The sequence below is a fragment of the Onychomys torridus genome, chromosome 5 (genome assembly GCF_903995425.1).
Source record: "Onychomys torridus chromosome 5, mOncTor1.1, whole genome shotgun sequence".
NCBI classification, from domain to species: Eukaryota; Metazoa; Chordata; class Mammalia; order Rodentia; family Cricetidae; genus Onychomys; species Onychomys torridus.
In genome coordinates this window covers 22,699,638-22,721,429 of record NC_050447.1, presented here as the reverse complement: position 1 = coordinate 22,721,429, position 21,792 = coordinate 22,699,638, and the positions used below count along the sequence as shown (strand labels likewise).

Here is a 21,792-nt window from a genome sequence, read left to right as displayed (position 1 = left end):
CTCTCTGTCTCTGTCTCTCTGTCTCTGTCTCTCTCTGTCTCTCTGTCTCTCTGTCTCTCTCTGTCTCTCTCTCTCTCTCTCTCTCTCTGTCTCTCTCTCTCTCTCTCTCTCTGTTTTTTTGAGACAACTTTTCTCTATGTATCCCTAGCTACCTTGGAACACACTCTGTAGACCAGATTGGCCTGGAACTCAGAGATCCACCTGCCTCTGCCTCCCGAGCGCTGGGATTAAAGGTGTGCGCCACCATGCCTGGCTTATCTCAATAGATTTTATCCTCACACTCTGCTCACAAGGTAGGGACTATCAATGTTGCTTGTTTTTTGTTCAGGCTGACCTGGAACTGCCAGTCGGTCCCTTCTGCCTCCACTGCTCAAATGCTGGAGTCTAAGTGGGTACCACCATGCCTGGCTTCAGTGCCCCCACTTTACAGACAGGCAAACAGAGATGAAGGGAGTTGAACTAATCTGTTCATGACAATGCTAGAGCACTCGCCTCTCCTGTTCACATGACAACACTAGAGTATGAGCATCTCCTGTTCACACAACAATACTAGAGTATTCGCCTCTCCTGTTCACAGGACAATGATAGAGCACGTTCCTCTCTTATTCACATGAATGTACTTCTTCCTCTCTGATGGTCCCACATTCCCCATTATCGGCTGCATTGCAGTTTACTTGATGCAGACCTTACCCATGAGGAGCATTCAGATTCTTCCAATAGTGGGCCTCTGATAACATTGCAGAAATATTTTTATTTATGTATGCTTTATTTGAAATCCCCCCCCCCCCAAATTGTTCCCTCAGCTTGGAAATGGATAAGCAAAGTATGCAAAATCCATACCATAGAACACTACTCCACAAGAGAGGTAAATGAATTAGTGACAGGAACAGAAGAATCTCACATGTATATGCTAAATGAAAGAGGTCATACTCAAAGGCCACACATGATATAGAAATTCTGGAACTTCTATATTTGGAATTCTACATTCTGGAATTCAGACTGCAGGGGCAGGAAGCAGATATGCATTTCTGGGGCTAGGGTAGAAAGGTCGCTGCTCATAATTGCAGAAACTCTTTTAAAGATTTATTTTTAATGTGTATGTGTGCATATTTCATGTATGTGTGGATGCTCATAGAGGCCAGAAGAAAGTATTGGATCTCATGTATCTGGAGTTATAGGTGTCTGTGAGCTACCTGCTGTGAGTGCTGGGAACTAAATATGGGTCCTCTGGAGAGCAGCTGGTGCTCTGAACCATGATACCATCTTTCCAGCCCTGCTGCAGGAATATTTTTAAAGATGAGGTGTGGTAAAGGGCATATGCAACCCACAACATGGCTGTGATGAGGAGCATGACTGTGAGCATTCTGGTGCACTTAAAGACTCTCTCCCTTACAGGCGTCAGGATGTTGGGCTGGGTCCAGAAGGTGCTGCCTCAGCCTCCGGGGACCCCTCAGAAGATTGAGGAGGGAGCAGAACCACTGCTAGAACCAGAGTTGGAGCCTGAGGCAAAACCAGAACCTGAGCCAGAGCCCCAGCTGGAGCCAGAACCTCAGCCAGACCCAGAGCCAGAGCCTGAAACAGCCCCTGAAGAGACTGTGCCAGAGGTCCAGACCCTGGTGAGGGGAGAGGGTGAGGAGGGCAGGCTGGTCTTGCTGTTCAGGGACTCACAGCTGGGGCCACCTGATCCCCATGGGCTTTCTCAAGAAAGAAAGTGGGAGCCAGTGGGAAATGTGGTCAGTGGCTCGGTGCACATCTGAATGAGGCCACTCAGGCCCAGAGAGTGGAGAGGCTCGCTCAAGGCTGTTTCTGGGAAAGGTGAAACAGGCTCTGTGGGCCATGCCCTCTCTCTCAGTTGCTCAGCCCCACCAGCTGCAGCATCAGCGTGAGCACAACTGTGCAGAATGTGTAACAAATGGGCATTGGCTGTGTGCTGACAAAATTTATTTATGGGACAGGAGAGATGGTTCAGAGGGCAAAAGCATTTACCATGCAAGCATTAGGACCTGAGCTCAAATCCCCAGAACCTAGGTAAAATCTGGGTGCAGTTATATAAACATCCATAATCCCAGCACTTCTTCAGGGAGCTGGGGGCAGAGAGGAGAATCCCTGGGAGCCCAGGGGCCAGCTAGCCTGGCTAACACATGGAAAAAGCCATGAAGAGACTCTCTCTCTCTCTCTCTCTCTCTCTCTCTCTCTCTCTCTCTCTGTGTGTGTGTGTGTGTGTGTGTGTGTATACACTCACTATTTACAAAAGCAAGCAATATAAATGTCCTGTGGCCTCCATATTTGTCAGCCTCTGGAGTCTAGTGCAGAGAGAGACACTCTAGACTCTGGTCCATGACTCATTTATTACCAGTTCATGAGGATATTCAGAAATATCTCCAGACTAGAAGCACATTACTTTCTTCAGTTGGTAATTATTTTGTAGGAAGATTTCCTCAATTCAGGAAGGAGGAAATTAATATAGGTTTAAAAAAAAAAACAGTATTTTTAAAGATTTATTTTAAATATTATGTATAAGTGTGTGTGTGTGTGTGTGTGTGTGTGTGTGTGTGTGTGTGTGTGTATGTGTGTCTGCTCTCATGAGTGCAGTGACCACAGAGGCCAGAAGAGGGCATCAGATTCCCCAAGGATAGTAGTGAGCCTGACAGGGGTGCTGGGAGCATGAGTCCTTGGCAAGCAGCAAGTATTCTTAACCACTGAACTACCTCTCTAGCCCCTTAAACAGTATTTCATTTTCCAAGTGTCTTTTAACATTACTGCTCTAAGGATAACAACAATAGACGTATTAAAGTGGGCAGAGGTGGGGAAGCCTAGGAGGCCTCAGTCCAACACAAGAACTACAGGCAATAAGGAATTCTGAAAGCAGGAGAAATAGTCTCCCTCAGCACTTCAACTGGTTCTCCGACACCAAATGGCCAGCCCTGAAAATATACATACAAGGACCATTTACAGACTGATTGCATTTATGTATTTAGGAATATATATGTATACACGCTGTGTATATAACAACAATTAATGAATAAAGAGGCCATGAATTTGAAAAGGAGGAAGAAGGGATTTATGAAAGGGTTTGGAGGAAGGGAAGAGAAGGGAGAAGTGTAGTAATTATATTATCTTAAAAAAATAAATAACTTAAGGGGGCTGGAGAGATAGCTCAGAGGTTAAGAGCACTGGCTGCTCTTCCAGAGGTCCTGAGTTCAAGTCCCAGCAACCACATGGTGGCTCACAACCATCTCCGATGAGATCTGGTGCCCTCTTCTGGCCTGCAGGCATACGTGCAGGCAGAACACTGTGTACATAATAAATAAATAAAGCTTTTTAAAATAAATAAATAATTAAATAACTTAAAAAAAACAAAAGAGCTGAGTAGTGGTGGCGCATGCCATTAATCCCAGCACTTGGGAGGCAGAGGCAGGTGGATCTCTGTGAGTTTGAGGCCAGCCTGGGCTACAGAGTGAGTTCTAGGACAGCCAGGGCTACACAGAAAAACCCTGTCTCAAAAACCAATTACTAACTAACTAACTAACTAACTAATTTTAAACAAGATTAGTATTCCACCAAGTACATGCACTTTGGGACATGACACAGATTTTTTAAAATGTATTCCATCTATTCATTGTGTATGCATGTGCAGAGTTAGAGTACAACTCTCATGTGGGACATGTCCTCGGGGTGGACAGCATGCACCTTTACCCACAAAACCATTTCACTAACCCTTATTTTTTTTATTTTTTTTTATTTTTTTGCCAGAGCTGAGGACTGAACTCAGGGCCTTGCGCTTGCTAGGCAAGTGCTCTACCACTGAGCTAAATCCCCAACCCTTAGTTTTTAATCCAAACTGTTCAATCAACATGGGTCGGTTAGCAGTTTGCACTGGCACTGGTCCATGTACCACATATTGAGGAACATTTTTCTAGCATGTTCCTTCAAGCATATCAAAAACTTGCCCGTTCAACATCTCATTCCTTCAGGGGCCTGATGACAACTAATTTAGCAGCTTAATTAGGCAGATTTCATGTAGCATCTAATTGATGCTAGATCCTGTGCTTAGAGCAAAAGGCATAAAGAAGAATCAACCAGGCATTGTCCCTGGGAGTCCTTAGACAAGCGCCCATCAGTTCTTCTGCAGGAGACAGGGCGAATAAGGAACTGAGCTCCAGTACTGCTCTTGGAACTTACGGGAACTCACAAGCAAGGGTCATTTAACCTCCAGAGTTGGAGGCTGGTGTCGTGTGTTTAGACATGGAGCCTGATGGGGGAGTTTTACCTGGGGAGATACAGAGGCAAGGTATTCCTGGAAGAAGAAAGGTTTGCGTGGGCTAGTGCAGAGTGTGTTTAGGCTACAGGGTGTGTATGTGTGTACATGTGTACGTGCATATGGTATATTCATGATGGTATACTGTGAGCACACATGAGTATTTCAAATTTGGGTATGCACATGTATGCATATGTGTTTATTGTGTGCACATGATTCCATGTGTATGTGTATGTTTCTGAGTATGAGCTTATGTGTTTGTGTGTATACGTGTCTGTTCTTACATTTGCACATGCCTGTATACATATGTATTTTATATGCCACATGTATACTTGTGTATATTTTAGATGTGTATATGTGTATGTGTATATATACATGCTTATAGACATGCTTGCATAATTGTGCAAATGCCTGTTTATGTGTCTGAGCATATACATGCATGTGTATACACAAAGTCCTGTCTTTATATACATGCAAATGTATCTGTATGCACATGTGTTCATGTGTATGTACACTGACAAGTCTACATGTGTGTATATGAACATAGGTGTATTGCTGACTTGTATATATGCAAGTAGATACAAGTGTATTTGTATGAATGCACTTGTTTTATACATGTGTGCATACATGAGTATCACTGCTGTATGCATAACAGTGTGATATGCATGATCACATCTATGTGTATACAGACATAAATGTGACCTCAAGGAAAAATGGGCCTCTTGGGAGACCAGATCTGAAGTGTGGGACTCTTCCAGAGGCCTGGAAACCTGTCTCTTCTCTGCCCACTGTCCTCCAGGCCCAGGTATGGGTGTACACTTGTGGATGTTTGCATGGATGCCATGCACACAGAGCACAGGCGTAGAGGAGGCTGCAGGAACAGGAGAAGGCAAACCTCAGAGGCAGGAAGGGCACTTGGGGCACCAGGAGGAAGAGGACCGACGGAGGAGCACCTCTGTTCTCCTAGTCTGTCCTACGGCTCCTCCCTCTTCTCAGGCCACAGAAGTGGAACAGCCTGGGTGCAGAGCCCCCGTGGTGTGAGGAAGGAAGGGCCCTGGGTGGAGGGTGAGTCCTACAGGACTTACACAGATGACCCCGAAATGAGTCACTGAACTTTGGGGGCTGCAGGTCCCTAGGGTGAGCCAGAGGCTGCCCTTTCTGCACAGGCAGCCTCATCAAGGCTTACTTGTCCTGTTTGAACCCCACAGCCACCGGAGGAGCCAATGGAAGGGGAGGAACCAGTGGAAGGGGAGGAGCCAATGGAAGGGGAGGAGCCAATGGAAGGGGAGGGCGTAGCTGAGGCTGGCCCTAGCCTTCAAGGTAAGTGCTGGGACCCAGGCTGGCTGGGCAGAGGGCCGGGGTATCCTCTCAGAGGCCAGCAGCAGCTCAATTCAAAGATGATGAAGTGGAGGCTCAGAGAAGCTTGATGTGGCTCCTGGGGGCTTTTCAGCAGAGCTGAGCTGGGAAGTTCACTTCTAACCCCTCGGTGGCCTCCTTCTGCCCTGCCTCTGACTTGATCTCCCTGGCCTCTCTGGGGTCCACATTTGAAATATGGAACATTCTTTTTTTGCCAGAGGCCCAGGAAACTGACCCTCCTCAGCCTACCCTTCAGGCCCAGGTTGCTGTTGTCAAGGTGAACAGGTACCATATCACCCTCTCCTCTCCCAACTGCCCCTGCAGGGAGCCACTGGTGTGGAGGGGACAGCTGTGAGTCAGGTCTGTGGCCATTCAGTAGAGGCCCAGAGCATCAGGGCATGGTTATGGGGAACTTTCATGGAGGCTGAGATGGTGTGCTCTGAGCATAAATGGGGATGATGGTCAAGAGAGACCAGACCATGGTAATATTGGGGGGCCAGAATGGTATCAGTGCTGGGGTCACTGCAGACACAGCCAGAGCTGCTGATTTCCCAGGGAAATCTGTTCCTGATGCTTAGCTATTTTAGTCCATAGAGTTCGGACCAAAGCATATCTTGGGCTGGGGCTGATGAAAGGCAGGAACTCAGGATCCTCGCACAAACAAAGACTCACCATGGGGAGACAGAGGCTTGATTCATGTCAAGTCCTTTGGGATAGATGGACTGCCACTCTGGTGGTGTGGGGGTTGATAGTGAACTCATATCCCTATCCCTTGGCAGCCCCAGCGCCTGGCTGCTGACCTGGTTCTGGAAGCACATGGAGAAGGTCGTGCCACAGCCTGTCAGCAGCAGCAAGAACCTGGCTGCTGGAGTGGGAGACCCAGATCAGGTACAAGGGCAGGGTGACATGCAGGTGGAGGAAGGGTCGACAGAGGGTTGTGGGGCCAGGGAGGCTGCTCCTTGGACTTCCTGTAATGTCTGTCTGTCTGTCTGAGCAGGCTGGAACACAGATTCTGGGACCCAGTGGTGCTGGGGAACCAGGTGAGACCAAAAAGCAAAACGGCTTTCCAAGGGTGGAAACCTCTAAGAGGAGACCGGGCTGGGCCCAGAAGTGGGGAGAATTCACGTGGTCTGTGGGAGTGGCCCATCCACTGGCCCTGAGTGGCCTGATTTGAGTGGTCTCAGTGCTGCTTCAGGCTGGCCTGGGGTTCCAGGCAAGCGTTTGCTCTTGATAATATTATGCTTGCTCTCTTTCCCCTCCCCCGTCTTCTTCTCCCCTCGATTCCTCCTCTCTTCCTCCACTCCCATTTTTCTTCCTTTCCTCCTCTTTCTCCATTGACTGCATGGATATTTTTTTAATTTGTCAATTTATTTTTTAACTGATACATAAAACATAACATGGTGTGTTTTAAGGGCTACTGGTGATGTTTCATTCCGCACCTGCTTTTGTAATCAGATTAAACCCACCTATGTCCTCAGGCAATCTCGTTTCTTCCGGTGAAAACGCTCAGCCTCTCCTGTAGACTTGGAGATGTGCAGTGGTCGGGGCTGTCTGTACCCGGCTCTGCACAGCTGGGACTTCTGACCATCTCCAGGTGCCGTGCTGTACCCGCTGAGCAATCTTTTCTCATCCTGCCTCCCTCTTCTTTAGTTCCTGACTCTGTAGGGTCTGCAGATGGCTCAGATGATGCTTCCGGGGCTCAAAATACTGAGTAAGTCCTTGTTAGCAAGTGCCATGCTCGTCTGTGGTATGCGAAGCAGTGTGCAGAGGGGAGAGCCTGGGGTTCGGGGTAGGGTCTATTGCCTGCCACCTCCCATGGGACCTGAAGCATGTTTCTTCCCTCTTTCCTTCCTCTCTTTCTTTCTTTCTTTCTTTCTTTCTTTCTTTCTTTCTTTCTTTCTTTCTTTCTTTCTTCCTTCCTTCCTTCCTTCCTTCTTTCTTTTCTTTTCTTCTTCTTCCTCTTCCTCCTCCTTCTCTCTCTCTCTCTCTCTCTCTCTCTCTTTCTCTCTCTCTGTCTCTGTCTCTGTCTCTGTCTCTCTCTCTCTCTCTCACTGGGGGTGGAGTTTGAGACAGGCTTTCTCTGTGTAGCCCCTGTTGTCCTGGAATTCACTCTGTAGCCCTGGCTGGCCTTGAACTCACAGAGATCCATCTGCCTCAGCCTCCTGAGTGCTGGGATTAAAGGTGTGCACCACCACACCGGTCTCTTCCCTCTTTTCAACCCCACTTTTCTTATCTGTAGCATGGGGTGGTGTAAACACCACGCTGTCCATGTTTTCTGCTGCTTGCTGGAGCCTCTGTGCGGGGCCACCTCTGCAAAGGAAAGGGAGTATGGATAAACTCTGTGCAGACAGACTTCTGAGGGTGGGGCCTGTGAGGCACCTGGAGGCAGGACTTGGACCCCCACAGGGAATATGCTACCTGGTTGTCTCAGTTTAGGGCTTTTCAAAAGAAGCTAGCTGCCTTATCAGTGAGGGTGTCAGGCCAGATGGGGACAATGACACATTGGGGAGCCTACTCAGGGAAGGGCCCTGTCCACTTTCAGCCACCTCTGCCTGGTGTAACTGCAGAGCCTCCTGTGTTTTATGAAAAGCCACAAACCAATCTGGATACACGGGCACACACCTGTAACCAATAACTCCAGAACCGGGGAGGCTGAGGTTGGGGAGTCATGAATTTGAATCCAGTTGGGGCTTTATAGCTAGACTCTGTCTCAAAAGCAAACCAAACAAAAAATAAGTACAAAAACAACAACAACAACAACAAAAAAAAAACCCAAGGCTAGAAACCTAGGCTTTTATGTAAAGTCCTTAACTAGTACCTATTGCCAGTTACTAAGTTTTCAGGTTGTCATGTCCCCAATGTCAGCCTGAAGAACCACTTTGTGATTTCTTCAAGAAACCCAGACTCATGCCTTCCGTCCCAACTGCCTCCTTCCATTCACCCCTTCACTCATCCATTCCTTAGACTGCTGGCTCCTTGCTCCAGGTGGAGAAGGCTGGCCAGGCCTAGACCCTAGTGGGCAGTGAGGTAGCTCAGATGGCCCTTATTCCAGGTCACCCACTAGCTGACCTCTGACCCTTCTGCAGGCCCAGCCTGTGGCTGCTCAGGTGGCTTGAGCAGAATCTGGAGAAAGTGCTGCCTAAGCCCCCTAAACCCTCCGAGGTAAGTGATGAGTTGGGGGTGGGCAGCTGACCAGCAGGGAGGGTTGAGGGCCAGGGAGCTACCCACTCCAACAGGCCATGGCCAATCCCCAACATCCACTGGAGAGTGGATCTTCTCCTTAGAGTGTCTTATATGGGAGGAGTGATTGACTAGGACCTGGGACGTTTAGGAGCAAGATAGAGCCACTGTATCAATTACTTTTCTTAGTGATAAAACAAAATTCCCGAGAAAAAGATGCTTAAAGAGTTTATGTTAGCTCACGGTTTAAAGTGGGTACCGTCTACCGTGGTTCTGTGGGGCACTATGGCATCTGCAGTCATGAAGCAGACAGAAATGAACGTTAGTGGCTCTGTCTCTCTCTTAAATCTTTTTATTGCGTCTGGGACCCCAATCCATGACATGGTGCCACCCACATTCAGAGTAGGTCTTCCTTGCTGAGTTGAGCCTCTTTGGAAACTCCCTAAAAGACCTGTCTAGAGGTGTGTCTCCTAGATGATCCTGAATCAAGTTAACAAAGGAGATTAACCATCACAGTCCCACCACCAGCACCATGCATACATGTATGCACACATGCACACATGTGTGAGCACGTGGGCCCAGGGCCCAGCTCATCCAGGTGAGGTATACGCAGGGCTGACTTTGACCATGACCCACCTTTCTGTCATCCAGGCCTGGAGTGCTGAACCTGAGGTTGCTGTCTTGGACCCAGGTACAGAGGAGCTTGGGAGGGGCTTCCTAAGTAGTCACAGGCTGGGCTCCAGGGGAACTGTGTGTGTGTGTGTGTGTGTGTGTGGTCTCAGGGAAGTCTTAGCGCTCAGCCAGGCAAGGGGACAGTTCAGTCCTTGCTAAGACTGGAAACCTCACGCTGATCAGACCTGGGACTCCAGGGGCTAGAGTCAGCAGGACTTTACGAGCTTGGATATGTCCCTTTCCCTTCCTGTACTGCTTGATGTTAGGGTGGTCCCCAAGGGGCTCTTCACCAGCCATGTCAAGTCTCCACATCTGGCCCTTTATACCCGGGAGGGATTGGGTGAAACCCTAATATGGGGTCTTTAGTGCTGGCTCCCCTACCCTCAGATCCTCCAGAACCCCCGATGGAGACAGAGCCCACAGAGATTCCCTCCCAGCCTAATCCTGAAACCCTGGAGCCTGAGGAGGAGCCAGCTGCAGAGCCCCAGCCTGGCTTCCAGGTCTCTTCACTGCCACCACCTGGGGACCCTGTCAGGTGAGCTCCCTAAAGGCCACACCTCCCACAGCGAGCAGGCTCAGCACTTGGCCCTAGCCCAACACTAGTTAGAAAGTTGAAACAGGCGCTTGAGAGAAAACTCAGACTCCCCAGGCAAACCTCATCAGCCAGGCTGGGGAGTGTACTTTAAACATAAACCAGGAAGCTGAGGCAAGAGGATCATAAGTTCAAAGCCAGCTTGGACTCTATAGCTGGATCTTGACTCAAAACAAGCAACACACACACACACACACACACGCACACGCACACGCACACGCACACACACACGCGCACGTGCACACACATACACACACACACACACTTCTATCAAAAGCAAATTGCCAGTATTCTTTTACATCTTCCTTTTTTTTTTTTTTTTCACTTAAAAAAATAAGTCCCAGGGGCTGGAGAGATGGCTCAGAGGTAAGAGCATTGACTGCTTTTCCAGAGGTCCTGAGTTCAATTCCTAGCAACCACATGATGGCTCACAACCATCTATAATGAGATCTGGTGCCCTCTTCTGGCATGTGTATACATAATAAATAAATCTTTAAAAAAAAAAAAAAAAGTAAGTCCCCCAGGGTCTGGAGAACTGGCTCAGTGGTTAAGAGTGCTTCCTGTACAGGCTCACTGCTCATGCAGTGTAAGCTCACTGCTCATGCTGTACAAGCTCACTGCTCATGCTGTACAAGCTCACTGCTCATGCTGTGCAAGCTCACTGCTCATGCAGTGTAAGCTCACTGCTCATGCAGTGTAAGCTCACTGCTCATGCTGTACAAGCTCACTGCTCATGCTGTACAGGCTCACTGCTCATGCTGTGCAAGCTCACTGCTCATGCAGTGTAAGCTCGCTGTCCATGCTGTGCAAGCTCACTGCTCATGCTGTACAGGCTCACTGCTCATGCTGTGCAAGCTCACTGCTCATGCTGTGCAAGCTCACTGCTCATGCTGTACAGGCTCACTGCTCATGCTGTGCAAGCTCACTGCTCATGCTGTACAGGCTCACTGCTCATGCTGTGCAAGCTCACTGCTCATGCTGTGCAAGCTCACTGCTCATGCTGTACAGGCTCACTGCTCATGCTGTACAAGCTCACTGCTCATGCTGTACAGGCTCACTGCTCATGCAGTGTAAGCTCACTGCTCATGCAGTGTAAGCTCACTGCTCATGCTGTACAAGCTCACTGCTCATGCTGTGCAAGCTCGCTGCTCATGCTGTGCAAGCTCACTGCTCATGCTGTACAAGCTCACTGCTCATGCTGTGCAAGCTCGCTGCTCATGCTGTGCAAGCTCACTACTCATGCTGTACAGGCTCACTGCTCATGCTGTGCAAGCTCACTGCTCATGCTGTGCAAGCTCACTGCTCATGCTGTGCAAGCTCACTGCTCATGCTGTGCAAGCTCACTGCTCATGCTGTGCAAGCTCACTGCTCATGCTGTACAAGCTCACTGCTCATGCAGTGTAAGCTCACTGCTCATGCTGTGCAAGCTCACTGCTCATGCTGTACAGGCTCACTGCTCATGCTGTGCAAGCTCACTGCTCATGCTGTACAAGCTCACTGCTCATGCTGTACAGGCTCACTGCTCATGCTGTACAGGCTCACTGCTCATGCTGTACAGGCTCACTGCTCATGCTGTGCAAGCTCACTGCTCATGCTGTACAAGCTCACTGCTCATGCAGTGCAAGCTCACTGTTCATGCTGTGCAAGCTCACTGCTCATGCTGTGCAAGCTCACTGCTCATGCTGTGCAAGCTCACTGCTCATGCTGTACAGGCTCACTGCTCATGCTGTGCAAGCTCACTGCTCATGCTGTGCAAGCTCACTGCTCATGCTGTGCAAGCTCACTCCCTGAGCATGAGCACCAGAATTCAGATCCCAGCACCCATGTAAAAGTGAGCATGGTCCTGTGCAGGACTGTAACCAACCCCAGCACTGAGGCAGAGGATGGAGACAGGGCGATTGCTTGCTGGCTGCCACCCAAGCTGAGAAAACTTAAGCTCTCAGTTTAGGCAAAGACTTTGCCTCGGGTTTATGAAGAGACCTTGCTTCAGGTTTGTGGAGAGATCCTGTCTCTGGTTTAGGGAGAGACTCTGACTCAAAGGAACAAGCAGAGAATGATAGAGGAGGGTACCTGCCACCCTTCTCTGGTCTCTGCACCATTGCACAGACTTACATACCTGTTCATGTGCGTAAACGAGACACACACACACACACACACACACACACACACACACACACTTTTTGAAGAAATCTCTCAGAGGTGGTTTTATACAGTTTAACTTCATTCCACCAATCGCTGCAAAGAACTACATAGTGCCCCATTTATTTAACCGCACAGGGGCGCTTAGAATTGTTTTACACTTTTCCTGAGAATTGTTTTACACTTTTCCTGCAATCAAAAACCTTGTACACGCCCTACTTGGTCACCAGGAACAAATGTGTGGACTAAAGGCTACATGCTTTTAAAATCCGGTTGGGTGCGGCCCGATGCTCACGCGCTGGGGTGTGTGAGAGACTGGAAATGCATATCTGAAGTGAGCTGAAGATGAGAGCTGAGTTGAGCTCTCTGCTAGGGCTGCTGAGGAAGGATGGGGAGGGCAGGAAGGGGCCTTCAGGGTTAGAGGCCTGGGGCTGGCTTCGGACGTGACCTGCCTCCTGGCAGACTTGTTCTGCCCCGCTTCCCCACCCTGAGCCTTCCCGCTCGCCTCTCTACTACAGGCTGATTGAGTGGCTTCTACACAGGCTGGAGATGGCCCTGCCACAGCCCGTGCTCCATGAGAAAGCTGCAGAGCAGGTGAGTGGGCAGCCAGGCAGAAGAGGCCCTGGCTGGGTGGTGGTGAGCGAGGGGTCTTGGGAGCTCAGATAAGGGTTGGATGGTTGGCACGGGTCCCTGGGGAATAGGCCACAGCAAGAAGGGAGCCATCAGTGGCAACTCAGCCTTGAAGCCTACCTGTGTGCACACATTTGCTCAGGCACTGTAGCCATAGTAGTGGTCTGTCTGTCAGGAGCTTACAGTCTAGGGACTTTGACAGGGGTAGTGGAACTCAGAGATGGAGTCTCCTGGAGCACCAAGGAAGGGTTGCTAGTGGAAGTGACCCCCAAGTGGAATGTACAAAGATTCAGAGGCCAGGAATGGTCCAGGAAGAAGAGCTGTTCCAGGAAGCCCACAGGCTCCGTGAGCATTCCCGGCATCTCAGGGCCCAACATGGGTCAACTCTTCCTTTTCTTCATCAAGAGACTAGGGCCTGATTCTCCTTTCTGGGGGCGGTGAGTCACATCTCCATAGAAGCACTTAGAACTGGGAAGTGGCTGTGTGACATTGGCCCTGATTCTCTGGGAACCTTACTTTATCCCCCCTGAGAAGTAGGTAAACAGTTCCGTTACCACCCCAGCCTTGTGGGGAAGAAAAAAAAAAAAAGGAAAGAGCTTTGAATGTAAGCCAGAGAGAGAGAGAGAGAGAGAGAGAGAGAGAGAGAGAGAGAGACAGCGGTGGGTCTGGACTGGTCCCAGGCCTCTGGGGCCCTTACGGTCCTAGCCTAGCACTTCTGAGCAGGCACCTTGCTCAGGTTGTTTCACAGAGCCAAGTACACTATTCTTCCCTCATTGGCTCTAGAGCTAGCAAGGATGTTCTTCTTTGTTTAATGGGAGGTGTGCCAAGAGCTGGACACCCTGGGTCCACACCTAGGTCTGCACACTTCTCCCCTCCCAGCTGGCTCAGTGCTGAGGGAGGCTGAGCAGAAGGTTGCGAAAGCCAGGCTTGTGCTCTATACTCTTCATCTTGCAGAAGGGTATGCATGAGGTGCAGAGAGACCCGGCTTCAGGGATTTCCAAGCATATAGGGGGTCGGGGGCAGGAACCATTAGCTAATGAAGATGTTGTGATGACCGAGGACTCTGGGGACCGTGGCAGCAGGGGAAGCAGGTATAGTAGGGAGAGACTTCCAAGTATTGGAAGGAGAAGATGGGCGTTCCGTGGAGTCACAGGAGAGAGGCAGGTGAAGCAGCCTTGGCAGGTCGACTCTTTTCTCTCCATGCAGGAGCATGGCTGCCCTGGGACGTGCGAGGTGCAGACTAGTAAGTATCACACTCATGGGCCCCATGTTCACTTCAGGGAGAGCCACCTGATATACCTAGGTCTGAGTTTGAGACACAATTAGGGTCTCCAAATCCTGGGATTGCGAGAGCCCGCTCCTGCTCAGTGTCTCTGGATAGCAGTGGTGGAACTGGTGGCCAGAGCTTTTCCTCTTTGGCTTCTAGCCTCTGTCAGGAAAACAACTGTGAAGCCAAGTCCACACTCCTCCCTGTTGGCAATTACCCAGAGCTGGGGACTAGACTCTGGAAGCTGGGTGTGCTCAGCTGAGCAGAGTCTAGGTTGGGAAAGCTGTGAGGGATAGGATATTCTTGGGAAACAGATTCTAGGGACTCCAGAGCCCTTGAGTTAGGATACCCTCCCTGTGATGAGTTGGAAGGTATGTGGTAACATCACTGGAAGACAGAAGGGTGAGGTCAGGCAGGGGTAGCACTACTGGAAGTGGGTAATCTACTGCAAGTGGTAGATGGACATTCATGTATTTATTTATTCATCCATCCATCCATCCATCCATCCATCTATCCTTCCACCCATCCATCCATCCATTCACACACACATCCATCCATCCATCCATCCATCCACCCATCAATCCTCTGCTTGGCCACTCAAATGCCCCTCCACCTATTCATCCATCCATCCATCCACCCACCCACCCACCCACCCATCCATCCACCCACCCACCCACCCATCCATCCACCCATCCATCCACCCATCCTCAGCTTGGCCATTCAGAAGCCCATCCATCCATCCAACCATCCATCCATCTACCCACCCATCCATACAAATATCCATACATCCATCTATCAATCCATACATCCATACATCCATCTATCAATCCACCCATCCTTGGCTTGGCCACTCAGATGCCCATCCATCCATCCATGCATCCTCTATCTGTCCACTCAGGTGCCCACATTTCTGTCGCCTCCTTTGTTTCAGGGGTGACAGCAGCTGGAAGCCTCTGAAACAAGGGAGAAGGGGACCTGGGGAGCCCATGGACAAACAGATGGATGGATGAAGGACAGAAGGATGCTTCAAGAGAAGACCTTTTAGAGGGCAGTGACTGCTAATCTCCACCCTCCTTGATTAGTGAACCCTAGACAGGACAGAGGAAATCAGAGTCATTATGTGAAACCCCAGAGCTTCCTCTTGGGGCTCTTGGCCAGGGGACAGCACCCTGGCCAGAGCAAGAGCAAGAAGGACTTCCTGGTGGGAGACTATGGAGAGCCCTATTAAGACCTCAGTGTTCAATGTCTGAGCATGCTCACACCGGGGCACCTGGTACCATCCACACTGCCTCAGGACCCTGTTTCCCTACAAGTGATTCTCCCAAGGTCTGCCCTGATTCTCTGTCAGGGACCACCACCAACTGTGACATTGTAATTGACATTAAAGAGTGTGACTTTGCACCTCAAATTTGCAATTGCATGATATTCTTAGGACAAGTCTGAAAGAGGCCTGTGGGTTTTATTTTTTTAGACAGATTCTTGCTGTACATTCCAGGCTGTCCTCCAGCTCTCCATTCTCCTGCCTCAGCCTCCTGATTGTTAGAATTGCAAATATATCCCACAACCCTAGAGTACTTAGGTACTAAAGAAAGGCAAGTTGAATACAATGCCTGTGGTACTGGGGTTATAGGATGGAGGAATTGGCCAGGGATCCTGAGGTTCCAGTGGCCCCTAGATGTCTTTATTTAGATTGATTTTGAGACAGAATTGTCAGCCTTTAAAAAAGTCAACTTTCATGCTGGGCCATGGTGGCGTATGCCTTTAATCCTAGCACTTGGGAGGTAGAGCCAGGCGAATCTCTAAATTTGAGGCCAGCCTGGCCTACAAAGCGAATTCCAGGACAACCAGGACTATAGAAAGAGACCCTGTCTCAATAAATAAATAAATAAAAATAAAAAAATCAGCTTCCACAGAAGGGCCTGGCTTTTGTCAGAAACAGGATGGTCTGGCTGTGATGGCCTACATCTCATTGTGCTTGTGAGAAAGATCTGAACAGCGGCTGTTGCCTGCAGGCAGCTGACATTTGTCCCTTCATTTATATCCACCATCTAAGTTTGCAGTGAGAAAGGGCAATCTTGCAGAGAGAATAAAGTGGGAAATGCCCGGAGGCGAGGGCAAGGGGCTGGAGAACTCTGGACACGTCAGCCAGCTGGGATCCCAAGCCCTTGAGGAGGAAATCAAAACTAGAAGTTTACTAACCTGCAGGGACTAGGCTCTAGGCAATGGGGAGCCACTGAGGGTGGTTGAGAGGGGACTAACTTCACAAAGATGACTCTGGGGGCTGAACAAGTGCTATAGGCAGGAGATATCCTCAAGGCAGGACCGTATCTCACATGACCAGGCTCAATTATGAAGAATGTCCCACCTCCAGACCTCATTGTTGGGGTGTGGGCTTTATTTATTATGTATACAGTGTTCTGTCTGCACATATCCCTGCAGGCCAGAAGAGGGCACCAGATCTCATTACAGATGGTTGTGAGCCACCATATGGGTGTTGGGAATTGAACTCAGGTCCTCTAGAAGAACAGCCAGTGCTCTTAACCACTGAGCAATCTCTCCAGCCCCCGGGAATCTGCATTTTCAAGAGCGCCAGATATTGGTGAAATTATTAAGGCCACTCCACGTAGTTAAAAGGGAGGTTTATTTTGTGGGGTAACTTACAAATGAAGGGATAGGTTGTAGGGTCTGGCAAAGGTATGGCGCAGTCTGGCGGTGTTCTCTGGAGAACTCTCTAGGTTTGCCTCCAGCGTCCAGGGTCCCAGAACCAAGTGAGACCTCCTCTCGATCCTGGGTCTTCCGCTTCCTCCTCTGCCCTGCCTTGTGGGCATGACCATTACCAAAGCCTCAATGGGGTTGGAACTTCCAGGCCAAGGCTGGGATGGCTACCCACTACAGCTTCTGCCTCCCCATGTGATTTTGGTGATGGCAATGCCTGAGACCATACCTTCAGAAGATGTGTGTGGTGAAGGAGGGCCTGTGCTTCAGAGCAGAGTAGGTGGGAAGGATGTAGCCTGCACTAGAGGAAAAGGGCCTCGTGAGCTACTCCTGCCAGAGAAGGTAGACTGAAGCACAGGCCCTGGCTTTCAAGAGACCTGAGGCCAGAATGTTTGGCCTGGTGAGAACCTATGTGCCCAGACTTCCTGGAAGCAGGAGCTCCTATCTCAGTGGAAAAACTGTCTGCCACTGACTGGGGTCAGAATCTCACGCAGTGGCCCTGGGGCCAGACAGGTGGCTGACTGGAAAGTAGCATGTCCATGAAAGACTCCAGGGGTGAAAGTTAAACATGGGCTGAGCCAGTATTGGGCTCCTGGGTGGGCTGTGGAGAACAAGAAGTCAATTACTTCTTGATCTAGAGAGGACCCAGAGCACCGAAGGCAGCCACTTCTCCTAGAGGCCTGCAGGACTCCCACCCATGCCCCCCGCTGGCTACACCTCATCCTTGCCAGAGTTGTGGTATATTTGGCTGTAAACAGCACATTCTACGGCACCTTGTAGCCCTACTGCAGAGATGAAGAGAGGAAATGCTCCTGAAGGGCCAACGGCCTCAGAGCATCCAAAAAGAGTTCATAGGAAAGGAAGCAAGGATGGAACACGGGGGACAGTAGCCAGTGGGGCACCCAGCACTGGGGAAGTGCTCACAGGCATGTTTATTGCCTGGGATGCAATGGCACCCTCTCAAAAGTTTGAGGCCAGCCTGGGCTGCATAGCAAGTACCTATGTCCCAAAACCAAGAGAGTTACCATTACTAGTTCATGCTTGACTTGAGGGCCACCAAGACCCCTGGAACTTTTGAGAAACAACTGGGGTGCAGGAAATTTCCCCTTTCCTCTTTGATTAGGGTGAGCTGGGTTTCCCGAGAGATGTCCTGAGCCCACCTCCTTGTTTTTTTTTGAAATGGAGTCTCCCTGTGTAGCCCAGGGTGGCCTAGAACTCACCACATCTCAATCCTCTCTGTAAAAATCCCCTTGCCTCTGCCTCTCAAGTGCTGGGATCACAGGTGTGAACCACCACACCCAACTGTCTGTACCTACTGTCCAGCAGGCTCACGTCATTTTCTAGTCAGGGGTCAGAAATGCTAAAACTTACAGGCATCTGAAATTGTTTTCCATGTCCCCATGACAAAGTCACGTTGCCTCAGACAGTGGAGATCTCAGCTGGGAGGGAGAGATAAAGCTCCCAGAAGCAGGGGCTGAGCTCATAGACATGAGACAAGAGACGGCACCCGGAAAATAGGCAAGGAGCAGGCTTTGTTTGTACTCCTTGGGACAATCCACTATACTCTGCCCCTGGAGGTGGTGAAGTGTCTGGTCTGGGTCCTCTGACATCAGCTGTGATCCTGTGAATAGAATATTCTTTCTGCTCTACCCAAGCCTCTAAGAAGGAAAGCCCTGATAGGAAGCAAGCTTGGTCAGCCGTAACCAGAGCTCTTTCCCAAGAGGGGAAAGGCAGAGAGTCATGGGAAGAGGCTGAATGAGTGACTGTGTTGTTTGAGGCTGTCCCTGGGGCATTGAGCTGACTGCGTATGATCCTGTTGGTAACCCAGCCAGCTGGGAGCCAAGACCCTGGGGTAAGGCCCCCAGGATGGACCCCCAGAACTGAGGGGGCACAAGCTACCCTCCCTGCCCCACAAATGGCTCCTTTTGTCCTCTGCAGTCAGCATCCTCCCCGTGGACCAGGTGGAGCATGATCTTGTCCTCGAAGAGGTGGACCCCTGCTGGGAGGACATCCAGCAGGAAGACAGTGCCAGTCAGCAGGAAGACAGTGCCAGCCAGCGGGAAGACCATGCCAACCAGCAGGAGACAGAGATGGCTCTAGTTTATGAAGAAGAAAGCGAGGCCATGGTGGAGATGCCCAGGTGGGAAAGCAGAGAAGTGCTGGAAAAGGAGTCAGTACTTGAGAAGGTACCAGGAGTACAGTGTGGAATCCTAAAGTCATAAAAGGGCCCAGTGCAGGACACACCTGCACCTCCACTCTCAACGCCTGCCCACAGCCCCTGGGCACATGGCTACCCGACCTCATGTCAGAGGTAGGCTGGGGACAGATACACATGAAACCCTTGTTCTAGTTTGGTTCTGTTACTATGATGAAACACGCTGCTCAAAAGCGGCATAGGTGAGGAGAGGGTTTATTTTTGCTTATCCTTCCAGGTCATAGGCTACCATTGAGGAGAGTCAGGCAGGAACTTGAAGCAGAAATGGTGGAGGAATGCTGTTTGCTGGCTTGCTCTCTAGGCGTATGTTTAGCTAGGTTTTTACGTAGCCCAGGGCCACTTGCCCAGGGAATGGTACTACCCACAGTGGGCTGAGCCTGATCATAAATTAATGATCAAGACAATCTCCCACAGACATACCCAAAGACCACTCTGACCTAGGCAATTCTTCAGCTGAGTTCTTCACTTCAGTCATCCTTTCAGATGACTCCAGGCTGTGTCAAGTTGACAGTTAAGGCTAACCAGGACAATCCCTCTCTGGTTTTTTCCCCCCACGAAAGATGACATATCATGTGTATTTATCTGCCCCTTGTTATATTTGGTCATAATTCACTAGGTGGAAATCATTCTCATTGCTTTCATATTGTAAGGTATTCCATTATATGGCTAGACCATAATTTGTTTATTTTGTTTGTTTGTTTTTAGACAAGGTCTCACTATATAGTCTTGGCTGGCCTGGAGCTCACTCTGTAGAACAGGCTGGCCTTAAACTCACAGAGATCTGTCTGCCTCTGCCTCCCAAGTGCTAGGATTAAAGATGTGTGCCACTGAGTCCAGCTTTAACATGCCTTCCACTCTTTACCACTATTTGGAGGCATGAACCTGGGAGAGTGGAGCCTAAAAATGAGGCAGACTAAAGTCTCATGCAATAGCCAACTTTATTCAGAGCATCAGACAATTTATACTCCAGAGTTGAGAAGAGACACATGAGTAAAGTATACAATCACAAGGGTAAGCTTCACATGGCAAAACATGTTTCCACGAGGTATATAAACAATATCCAGTCATAATGAATAAATTGAAGTAAACTCACTCCTCTCCGATACACCTGGGAGGGCACAAAAGCACATCCTTGAATGTTTTCTTGGGGTTTTCTGAGAAGCACCCAGAATTCCCCATGCACGACTCCATTCTTGGACTGTGTTCTGACACTCCTCTGGTGACATTTAGGTTGTGGGTTAGTCATCTTTCTGTTGTAATCAGATACTCAAGGTCACCAGCTTATAAAGAAAGAAGGTTTGTCTTAGCTCAAAGCTTCAGAAGAACTTTTTTAGTCCATGGGCAGTGGCCCCATGACTTTGGGCCCATATTGAGGCCTGGTGGGCAAGAGCAAAATGATGGCTTTCATGTCAGGGGAGCATTGAAAAAGAAGGGGCTGTCACGATGAGCAATTCAAGCTCCTGACCTGCATTGCTAAGAAATACACAAGGGGAAACTGAGGCTCAGAGCTGTCCTCAAGTCACCATCAGGACAGTGTAGACAGGTTGTGACTGGTGAGGGGCTCTTAGGTGGAGCTGCTGGAAGTCCCAGGACACATGTCAGAGATGGATGAGGAGGGCTGGAGCAGCATTGGAGGACTCACCTCTTGCCTCTGCCCTGACTTAGGGAGTTGCCCCAGATTCAAGAGGAAAGAGAAGATGAGGAGGAGGAAGAGGAGGAGGAAGAGGAGGAAGAGGAGCCTATGTAAGTCGCTTGTCCCAGGTGGTAGGATTGGGGAATCCTGGGGTGGGTGGTTTTCTGTCTTAGTTCTGTGCTGAGCACTGTTGGGCACTGACCAGAGGACTGGGAAAACTGGGGTCCCCACTGTGCTCAAAATGAGCCCTCAGACCAGTATCCCACCTGCAACTCACACAGGTGCACCCCTGTGAAATCTGAGACTTGAGCCGGTTATTTTTACTACCGTTTCCCAGATGCCCGGTATACAGTAGTCATTAAATAAATGTAAAATTAATACATGTATAGATGCGTGAGTGAACACATGCATTGAGCTTACAGTACTTCTCTTTTAACAGCAAAGCCAAGGTTGTCTCCCCTATGTATGCATGAATACACACACGTGCACACACACACACACACACACACACACACACACCGATGATCCTGAGGTGGCCTTTGATAGTGTCTACAGCTGCCTTGGGTTCTGTTCTGTTGTCCAGTAACGCTTGATTCCCCCACCCACACAGAGGTGGCGTTGGAGTCCACAAAGTGCATTTTGAATAAAGATTAAAACATGAAAGGCAGATCCCTGACCAAGTTAGGAGCTGGAGCCTTGGTGTAAGGCAGAGTAGGGAGCTGTGGGCTGGAGGAAGCAGGGAATCAGTGAGCAGAGAGCACAGGCCAAGCACAACCCCAGAGATGGTCCATGAAGAGGGAGGGTCTGAAGGACTCCATCAGCGAGGGGACACGGGTGAGAAGAGTACACAGTCCGTGTTCAGAGCGGGTTATGACAGCCGTGGACCTGGTTTCCCAAAGGCCACAGAGAGCACTGATGATCTGTGAGCAGGAGGGTGGTGTAGCTGGCAGCTGTCTGGAGAGAGGTACGTGCAGGGAGAGCAGGGGAGCGGCTGCCGTGGACAGAGGAAACCTATCCATCCCTGACCGTACCCCCTTGCCTTGTCTTTGTATTTCTCTTGCTGGCCACTGTCACAGCACCGACCCCAACTTGTGATCCCTGGGTTGTCTTCTTGGCTACAGCTTGCATCCGGGCA

At 49.8% G+C, this 21,792-nt stretch overlaps 1 protein-coding gene across 1 annotated transcript; it reads left to right on the top strand.

The window, feature by feature from the left end:
* Positions 1-1,403: 1,403 nt before the first annotated feature.
* On the top strand, positions 1,404-15,468 carry Cngb1 (cyclic nucleotide gated channel subunit beta 1). The gene is made up of 12 exons (XM_036188484.1): positions 1,404-1,616; positions 5,467-5,578; positions 5,833-5,899; positions 6,394-6,502; positions 6,612-6,654; positions 7,265-7,325; positions 8,701-8,776; positions 9,446-9,485; positions 9,854-10,001; positions 12,716-12,791; positions 14,034-14,070; positions 15,026-15,468. The coding sequence occupies exons 1-12, from the start codon at positions 1,404-1,406 to the stop codon at positions 15,049-15,051; spliced, it is 1,008 nt and encodes a 335-aa protein (XP_036044377.1). The 3' UTR covers positions 15,052-15,468.
* Positions 15,469-21,792: the final 6,324 nt, after the last annotated feature.